At 42.3% G+C, this 10060-nt stretch overlaps 3 protein-coding genes across 3 annotated transcripts; 2 read left to right on the forward strand and 1 right to left on the reverse strand.

The window, feature by feature from the left end:
- The first annotated feature begins 61 nt into the window (after positions 1 to 61).
- Positions 62 to 2506, forward strand: LOC120253418 (pentatricopeptide repeat-containing protein At2g33680). Its single transcript, XM_039261765.1, has one exon. The coding sequence runs from the start codon at positions 146 to 148 to the stop codon at positions 2339 to 2341; it is 2196 nt and encodes a 731-aa protein (XP_039117699.1). The 5' UTR covers positions 62 to 145; the 3' UTR covers positions 2342 to 2506.
- Positions 2507 to 2759: 253 nt separating this feature from the next.
- Positions 2760 to 4933, forward strand: LOC120253445 (40S ribosomal protein S15). Its single transcript, XM_039261799.1, has 5 exons — positions 2760 to 2858; positions 2938 to 3086; positions 3181 to 3238; positions 3907 to 4041; positions 4530 to 4933. The coding sequence occupies exons 1-5, from the start codon at positions 2856 to 2858 to the stop codon at positions 4641 to 4643; spliced, it is 459 nt and encodes a 152-aa protein (XP_039117733.1). The 5' UTR covers positions 2760 to 2855; the 3' UTR covers positions 4644 to 4933.
- Positions 4934 to 5159: 226 nt separating this feature from the next.
- On the reverse strand, positions 5160 to 9140 carry LOC120253427 (uncharacterized protein At1g76660). Its single transcript, XM_039261778.1, is given in 4 exon segments — positions 5160 to 5644; positions 5783 to 6716; positions 6718 to 6993; positions 8447 to 9140. Coding segments are annotated over 4 exon segments (1548 nt in total). The 5' UTR covers positions 8555 to 9140; the 3' UTR covers positions 5160 to 5414.
- Positions 9141 to 10060: the final 920 nt, after the last annotated feature.

The raw sequence follows: 10060 nt of genomic DNA on the forward strand, positions 1-10060 counted from the left end.
ATAATAATAATTATTATTATTATTATTATTATTATTATTATTAAAAAAAACTCACTGATAAAATGATAACTTGAGCAAGGGCCGGGCTTAGGGCCGGGTTCGTCAAGGAGTTGGCTATCAGTGGCCATGATCGTTGCGGCCATTGATGGAGAAGACACAGCTCTTCCGCCTCTTCCTCGGCGCCGCCGAGAGGAAGAGCATCGTCAGTGGGAAATGCCTCCACGCCTACATCGTCAAATCCGGTTTCTGGGCCGATACGTTCCTCTCCAACAGCGCCATCAAGATGTACGCCAAGTGTGGCCACCTACCCGACGCCTCTGCAGCGTTCGACGACATGCTGTCCCGCGATGTCGTCTCCTGGAACTTCCTCATCAACTCGTACTCCCATCTCGGTGCTGTGGGCGCCCCTGTCGTTCTCAACCTCTTCCAGAGGATGAGGGCAGAGCCCGTCCTTCCAAATGCCTTCACCTTCGCTGGAGTCTTCACCGCTGCTACCAATGTCGGTGATGTATTCCGTGGGAGAGAGGTTCATTGCGTTGCTGTGAAAAGTGGGAGCTGCGGTGATGTCTATGTGGGCAGCTCTTTGCTCAGCATGTACTCTAAGATGGGGCTGCTCTCTGATGCGAGGAAGGTGTTTGATAAAATGCCGCAAAGAAATTCTGTCTCGTGGGCGGCCATGATTTCAGGGTACGCTGCCGAAAAGAAGCATGGCATGGAGGCTTTCCAGTTGTTCAAACTGATGCTGGCCAGACAAGAGAGCGAAGTGAACGAGTTTGTGCTGACGAGTGTTCTCAGCGCTCTCTGCCTCCCTGAGTTCCTTGACAAGGGCCGGCAGGTGCACGGCCTGGTAATAAAAACCGGATTGGCCTCGTTCGTGCCGGTCTGGAACGCGCTTGTGACTGTGTATGCGAAATGCGAGTGCATGGACGATTCGTTCTCTGTGTTTGATGAAACCTCGGGTGATGCTGACAAGAAGAATTCCATCACTTGGTCTGCCGTGATCACTGGGTACTCCCAGAATGGCCATTCAGACAAGGCTCTGGAGTTGTTTTCTAAGATGCATTTGGCTGGAGCTCAGCCCAACGAATTCACCTTTGTCGGCGTGCTCAACGCTTGTGCTGATAGGATTTCTTTGCACCGTGGGAAGGAAGCTCACGGCTACCTGTTGAAACTGGGTTTTGAACTTCAAGTTTACATCAAGAGCGCTCTTGTTCATATGTATGCACAGTGTGGTTGCATTGACGAAGCGAGGAGAGCGTTCCAACAGCTGCACCATCATGAGGCTGATGTTGTTCTCTGGAGCACCATGATCGGCGGCTGTGTACAGAATGGAGAACATGAAGAAGCTTTAACATTGTATGGCAGGATGGAGAGGGAGAGCATCTCTCCTAATGATCTCACCCTGGCTATTGTGCTCAAGGCTTGCTCCAGCCTTGCTGCTTTGGAACAGGGAAAACAGGTCCATGCTCGTGTTCTCAAGTACGGTTTCCCTTTGTTTATTCCAGTTGGAAGTGCTTTATCCACTATGTACGCCAAGTGTGGGAACTTGGAAGATTGCAGGCTTGTGTTCCGACGAATTCTTCGTAAGGACGTTGTTGCATGGAATTCAATAATTGCTGGATTCACACACAATGGACGTGGAGAAGAAGCTTTAGAGCTGTTTGACCAGATGAAATTAGAGGGCACTGAACCAGACCATGTCACGTTTGTTAACCTCCTCTGTGCTTGCAGTCACATGGGATTGGTTGAGAAAGGCTGGCATTTCTTCAGATTGATGCAAGATGAGTATTGCTTAGAGGCAAGGGTGGAGCACTATGCTTGTATGGTTGATATACTCAGCAGGGCTGGACTAGTAGAGAATGCCAAGGAGTTCATAGCATCAGTTCCAATCGATCACGGCACGAGCCTGTGGCGTATCCTCCTAGGGGCCTGTCGTGACCGCCAGAGTTTCGATGATATCGGAGCATACGCCGGTGAAAGGCTGGTGGAACTGGGCACTCAGGATTCATCAGCGTACATTTTGCTTTCAAATATATATGCAGCTCGCAACAGGTGGGATGATGTGGAGAGAGTGAGGAGAAAAATGAGGGAGAGAGGAGTGAATAAGGACCCTGGTTGTAGTTGGATTGAGTTCAAGAGTGGAGTTCATGTATTCGTTTCCAGGGAGCTTCTGCATCCACAGATCAAAGAGATACAAGAACAAGTGAGAAGCCTCACAAAGCACATGAGGCTTGAAGGCTACCATACTTGTTTACAGTTGCATTCTTTTCCTGAATATAGTATTCAAGAACAGGTCACCGAGGAAGATGAGTTTCAATTAATTGAATCCTGTGTTTCCTGATTAAAATATACTAGCATTACATTATCACAGTTCAAAAATTCAGATGTTTGTGGATTGTGCTATGTCAATCAATTATTAAAGAGAGTATTCAGCTGAAGAAAAGCCTGTTTGCATAAAAGGGTCATCCTTTTGATTCAGTAGCAGGCTTTGATTTTACAAGTTATGGTAGAGTGGTTTGATCTTTCCATTCTATTCTTTAATCAATACTCCACTTGTTCAACTCTATCATCATCAAACTTAACTAACCGGTTATGATAAATCCAATGGTTCATCATCATCAAACTTATTAATCTCAAGTTCTCATCCTTCGGGCGGGTAAGATTTTAATGGGCTTAGTCCAATTCCCAAAGGTGTTGGTCCAGGCCCAAAAGCTAAGCTCACTGGTCGAGGGGTATAACAGTAATTTGATAAGGATGGTTGTCTTGGTATATAAACGCGCGGAAAACCCTAGCAATTCCGCCGTTGTCCTGCGAACCCTAGAGAGGAGCAGCAGAGAACAGAGATCTTCGCGGCCATGGTAGACCTTGCTCCTCTTTCATTTGAGATTTGATCCTTCTTGATTGCTTGTGCACTGATGAGTTTTTGTTGTTGGGCAGGCGGATACTTCGGATGCGGTGGAAGTCGGAGGAGCGCCCAAGAGGAGGACATTCAGGAAGTTCTCCTTCCGTGGGGTTGATCTCGATCAGCTCCTCGACATGGGAACTGATGAGCTTGTGAAGCTCTTCCATGCCCGCGCTCGCAGGAGGTAACCGTCTTCTCAGAACCTTGCCCCCCAATCTCTGTTTCACTGTGTCTTCTGGGGTTTTCCCCATCTTATGCTAGATTCGTTGGTCTAACAGGTTCCAAAGAGGTTTGAAGAGGAAACCAATGGCGCTCATCAAAAAGCTTCGCAAGGCGGTATGTTCTCGTTTCTCGTTTGTCTCTGTTTATATGCGTATGTTGGATAGATAATTTTAATGCCCCCGTTTTGTTGTTCAAAGTATGGGTTTTTAAAATTTATTCCTTGAGAGTATATATACAAATAATACAATAGATAAATAGATGATGTTGAATTCTGGTTTGATGTGTTGTGCATAATGTGATGGTTTGGAACAAAGATGATCACTCACAATAAGGGAATACTATTTGGTTTTAAAAATATGCCTTTGTACTTCATGATGATGATGTATGTCCATCAAGTTTGTCTGTTTATCCATTATGTGTAATCTATATTACCTGTATGCTACAAAATTAATTTTGTAAAATCCATGTATGGATTATTGAAGGATGTAATTTTTTACCTTATTGCTTGATTGCTAGGACGCTATTGTTCAATCTTGTTTTAGTTCTGACAATTGACTTCATAGACTATTGGCCATGCCATGCTTAGATCATATGATTTAAGATCTAGTTGTCATTAGTGGCATAGTTGTGTTGTATATATATATATATATATATACATTTGCTTTTTATTTCATTGCCAAGTGAATGCTTTGTATGTGATGATTTATTTGTTGTTTTGTAAACATTGCTAGTCTGTAGCTGTTTATAAGTCTCAGTTTTTTGTGATAATGAATTCCCTGCAGAAGCGTGATGCTCCTCCTGGAGAAAAGCCTGAACCTGTGAGGACTCACCTCCGGAATATGATCATTGTCCCAGAGATGATTGGCAGCATTGTCGGTGTCTACAATGGGAAAACCTTTAACCAGGTTGAAATCAAGGTACTTGACTCTTCACCTAGAGTAAATATCTCTTCTATTGATATAAATCATGCATTTTGTATTACCAAATCTTTTGTTCTTTGTTGTGCTAGTCTACCAGCCTTATTCATTTGAGCATTGTAATCATGGCATAAAATCCTTCAGTATGCACTTTTATACTGTATTAAACATTCTGCGTGGTTCTTTTGCCCCCTTTAATGAAGGAAGATGTTTTTTTTTTAAATTTTGGTATTTAGACCATTAAGGCAGTTTGTATAATGTAATTTTTTATGTTCAGCTTTAATATTATTAATAGTTCTCCATGAATGCACTGCAAGTGTACCCATTGAGTGACTTGTGTTGTTGATGATCATGTCATTTAATTTCTATATGTGAATTCCCTGACACTGCTTATTGTGTCGCATATTTCATTGCGTATATGTATGGTTGCATATCCTTGTATTTTTATTAATATTTTGATCACTAAGAGTGGTTTTTTTATTGAACAGCCTGAAATGATTGGCCATTACTTGGCTGAGTTTTCCATCTCATATAAGCCTGTTAAGCATGGACGACCTGGTATTGGTGCCACTCACTCATCCAGGTTCATTCCTCTCAAGTAAATGTTGCGGCTGAAGTTGATAGTGATGCTGGTGGCTTATTGATGGATTATCTGCCTAAAAAAATATGCAGTGGCCCTAGATATTGGTTTTGCTTCTGTGATGATCTGTTCTCTTAGAATTGTTTATTTCCCTTTGTTTGGCGTCAGAGTTGAAGATTTTGAATTCTGGATTAGAATTGTTTTGTTCCTGGAGAGCTTAAAACGACTTTGTTCGTTAGTAGTAGATGTTGCACTCTGGAGTGTCCTTAAATGACATAATTTGTTTCTTATTATTAAATGTTTTCTTTGGAAGTGATGGGTACGCTTACCAAGTTCTGTTTATGCACTAATACTACACGGAGCTGCTTCTCCTCTATATAGCGGTTTACTCATATTTCTTTACAATTAAAATACTTAATGGTTATTTATCAATGCTTCAGAAGTCACCGGACTTGAACTGATAACTGATGAATGGCTAGTCTCACAACCATCATCAATGAAATAAAAAATTTCAGCCGTTCACCCGCACACCACAATGTAAATGGACCTCAGGAAGGAAATTTTGCAGATGGTGAAATCAGGAGCAAGTGTACAGGGGGGTACTACAGTAACAAAGTAAAGTAGAAGTAACATGATCCACCACATCATATCCACAAAACTAACGGTAATAGAAATCCAGTGACAACAACCAACAGAAACCATCCTTCCAAATATCACCTAAACAGATTCTTAAAGAACTACAACAACAGCAGATTTAAGTTAATCCTGCATATTACTCTGACAAGCATGCAGCTTATGGTAATGAGCTCTGCCAGGCCAAAATGCGGTTAGCTTCTTTCAAACTTCTAACTCGTCTGTAATCAATTTCTGCATCCGAACACGATTCTCCTATCCGTATTCTCTTGTTGACCAGAGTGGCTGGTATATTGAGAGTCATCTCATCTACACCATTAGCCATTGATATTGATTCTCCACCATCTCCCAGCAGAGGTATGGTGTCAGACTTGCCATCTGGTTTGGAACCTGCAACACGAAGTCAATTGGGGGTTAAATGCTAAAACAGTGAGGGATATCCCCCTTGGGTTCCAAATTCAAACAAACGATATAAAACTGTCTTTGTTTTAAACATGTTGGCATAGGAAAACAGTCCGGAATATTCACCTGCAAACGGATTGCAAGGACCCATGGCTTCGGAATCACCATTGACAATATACGCCATCTTCGGGCTTTCTGGATCCAGCATTACAGATGGAGATGACCCCATCTTTTGATGTCCAGATGCAAACACTGTTACCGGGCAGTGCTCAGGAGAAGACTTGGTGTTAGGAAATGGAGACATAGTAAAGGAATCATCAAGCACATCAGTTATCTCAACATAGTTCTGTGTAGTGATGATTTCATCCGCACTGAACCCAAATGAAGCTCTGTAAGCTTCAATCTCCTCCACATCCTGTTTGCAAGTTTTATTGTGCCTGTTTCCACCACTAGAGTACATGTCTGCCTCCTTTGAAACACTCAGTCTTCCCCCACAATGAGTATAGGGAGGCAATGATTGCTGTGCCTGATCCAAATAAAACTGAGCAGATGTGGCAGGGCAGAAAAAGCTGGAGTCAGGAGACAGCATAAAATTCCTGGAAGTACCGGAATTGATTCCAAAGAGCTTAGATGAGCTATTTCTGGAGTAAGGAGATGTCCGACCAGAAAAGGAAGAACCCCATTGAGTGGAAATTTCCTGCTCAGGAAATGGTGAAGAAACCCCAGTCCTTGGAGTTCCAGACGCAGGAGAAATGAGGCTGCTGGATGGGCTCCCAGGATAGAGTGGATATGTAGCTTGAAGATCACCACCAGCCGCATAACTGGATGACATATAAGGCACTCCATTCACTTTACCAGAACCTTTGAGATCCATAGAAGATGAAAGAAATCGAGCATAAGGCACATCTGGTGATGAAGGAGTTGTCAGATGAGCAAGCTCGGGCGGAGGGGTAAGCGGAGCAGTAGATGGTTCTGTCGTATAAGTTGAAAAAACAGGAGGTGATACCAGTTGGGTTTCATGAGCATAAGGTCCTGTTGCAAACATGGTGGAGGATGGTCCCTCCAGGCGAGTTTGCTGACATAGACAAGAAACAACTAGGAGATTGAACAGTCGATGGAAGAGCAGAATTGGTAAAAGATGCTGGTGAGGATGGTGGCGCCAGAAGGGATGGAGTCAGAGTGGTATTTTGATTGGAGATCCCAGCAGATTGAGCCCCATTTCCACGATTTACTGATGCAGTCCCTTCTGGAATTCGGGATGCAGGCACAATACGTTTCCCTCCTTTCTGGGACCCAAAGCAGGACAACCCACCAAAGCACCCTCTCCATCTTGTGCGCTGCAAAAGTGAAGAGAAATACACCAAGTTAAATTCAATTAGTGCCATAGAAATTAAGAAGCAAATATTATCAAAAGTTCCATAGCAAAAATTAAAAGTGGATACTATGAAAGCTTCACAAAACAGTATTGTGATATTTTATTAAACTTGACCCAAAAACTTGGAGAGTTCCACCCTACTGTGAAACTAATCCACTGATATCTTTTGCTTTTCCCACAAAGCTCACTTGCTCAGCTGCAGTCAAGAAAATGGAAAGAGCATACAAATACATGCTAACAATGTATTCTAATTTGTCTAAACCATGTATCCCGAAAACCTCTAGGATATTGTGAAACAAAAATAGCCAGCTAAACACTGTTATTAGACCCCACAGGCAACAAACAAACATCACAAGACAATCAGCCTTTACATAATTTTAGTTCTCATCATGGGAACTCCAATATCAGATTTTTTTGCATCTAACACCTAAAGTCTCTGCCAAGGCATCTTCTCCAATACCTTGCGTTGTGATTAGCCTGCTTCCTAAATGCATTGCTAAAAAATTTCTCCTGCACAGGATAGGTTGGTTGCCATCTTAAAACACAATCATGACCACACCAAACTGGCAATTAAATGAGTTTGGTTCTTGGGAAGCCTTAAGTTACCAAATCCCCTGGAACCAGTGATTGCAGCACTGTGATGCAGGTCTTTATATTATCAAAGAATGGCTGAACTTCTGTACACTGGCTGGATACTGAAGAATTAACCATGATGACAAAAAGAGCTACATGAAGAGATAAATCCTCCTAAATTTCACTGCAGATTATGACTCTAGTTCAGTAAACAACTGATTTCTAGCTTAAGAGCTCCGCTTAGAGAGGATATGAAGTATATTAGGACACTAGTGTAAGACTTTCTTACATACCCATCAGGAGTTGTGTATATATCAAGCGAAAACAAATGTGCAATAGAATCAAATGAAGCACTAGGGATCCTTTATTAAAAAAAAAAGCACAAATTAGGAAAAGATAAGATATGCCTAAATTAACTACTTGCTCCCTCTACAATACCATCTTAAGCAACATCACGAAAAGCACCAACTAGACAAATCACATAATGCTGCCAAGAAAATGCTAATTCAAGCAGAAAGTTGACAACTTTTTGAATATAAAGTGGAAATCCATCAACCAAAATGCAGATCACACTAAAACTTCAGAGACTAATGTCAATCTTAAGCATCAAGAAACCAATTATCAAAATACCTTAGTCCCTAAAGAGATAATTAACGTTTAACCAAATTAAACAGCAAGGCAAGATAAAATCCAAAGCTCCATCAGTACAACGCACACAAGATCAATATGCTTTTCAGGTGAAGTCCTAGATCTAATAAGAAGAACAGCAAATCGGACTCCTGCAGTCTCAAGCAAGCTTTGGAGATCAGGATTTGAACTAAAAGTAGGGTAAGAGCGTATACCCGCTCGACTGGAGGGACTCTGGTTTCACCAGAGCCGACTGCCGTCGCTGCCTCGTTAATCGACGCACCACCGCCCCTGCTGCTGCTCCCGCCTCCATTTCCGGCCATGATCCCCTTTCTCAACCTTCACATTTTCCAGACCCAACTCCAATAAACCCAAAAAACCTCGAGATCCCTTGAGAAACGAGCTGGATCTCCTGATAACAGAGCTCCAAGAGAAGTAAAGCTCAAGGTCTTAGGATCTGAAGCAAGAATGGGAGCAAGGAAAGGAGAAGCTTCGCACTGGCGTGAGCTCGAGAGGTGAGATTAATGGCGAGGGTTGGGGGCGATAGACACAGACACAGAGAGAGAGAGAGAGAGAGAGAGAGAGAGAGAGAGAAGAATGAAAAAAAGAGGGGTATAAACTATAAAGAGTTAAGGGGGGTGGCTGCTGGAACAAGATAAGAAGAATGAGGGGATGCGGTGTTCCCCCGACCCAGAGAGACCAGGATTGAGGTTGAGGATACTAGTACTACTCGCTAATCGCTATGATGTGTTCCCACTTCCCACAGACTTGTCCACGAGACCTTGCTAGTTAGTTGCTAACTTGCTATGCAGCCAGAGTCTCGCGCGCATGGATACAAACCACAAACCCCTTCCCGTTCATTCTCACTCGGACTCACTTGGGTTCGGCCCAGATAAGAACAAAATCTATCAGGAGATCCACGAGGTGTCCATCCCCCAGCTGAGCCTGACCTCCTCTTATTTATTTATTTATTTATTTTTACTTTTGTTTCTTTTTTTTTAAAAAAAAAATTGTTTATTGTCGCTCTCACTCTCTCATTGACCGTCTTTGTCTAGAATCCAGCTGCTAGAGTCACACATTTCGTGTTAATCCCCCACGTATGAGACATGGATATGCCTGAGTTGAAATTCCAAAAGAAGGAGAAGAAGAAGAATTGGGGGAAATAAAATAAAATCTAGCATTTATTGCCAAAAATAAAAAATATATATATAATAATAATAATAATGAAAAAGTGTTTTACATGCATAATAATAATGTGGCAGTGCAAGTTACTGTCTAATTTTTTTATTTATGTGGATTGATTGATAATGAATGTTTAGGGGAACAAACGCGTGAATGCACAGAGCATTGAACATTTCAGCATAACATAGCTTTCGTTGTTCACGAACAATTAGCGGACCGAGTCTAAAGCAATGAATGGCGTCAGTAATGAATTGCACAAACAGTTCCCCGGGATGTGCCTCGTGTCAGAACAACCCACTGGGACATTGAGAGAGAGGGGAGGGTCCCCATCAATATCATGCATGACCCACCCAAAAGCCAAATTATCATCACCCTTCAATCACTTTTCATTCGCTTTCAACACAACTCAACTTAAAACTCCTCTCTATCTTCCTTCTTGTTCCCTTGTCTGTAATTTTTAGATGTGGGATGTAGATGTTACTGTATACATGATGCAGATGTTCTAACAAGCCAACATCATTCATTAATTCTATTCATGCATGCATGCATGCATGCATATCATGCAGTACTAGATTTATTAGAGATACAAAGACCCAGCATTGATTGATAGAAAATTAGGAAGACATGGGGATGGGGCCAGGGGGAGG

The sequence above is a fragment of the Dioscorea cayenensis genome, chromosome 3, assembly GCF_009730915.1.
Source record: "Dioscorea cayenensis subsp. rotundata cultivar TDr96_F1 chromosome 3, TDr96_F1_v2_PseudoChromosome.rev07_lg8_w22 25.fasta, whole genome shotgun sequence".
NCBI lineage: Eukaryota > Viridiplantae > Streptophyta > Magnoliopsida > Dioscoreales > Dioscoreaceae > Dioscorea > Dioscorea cayenensis.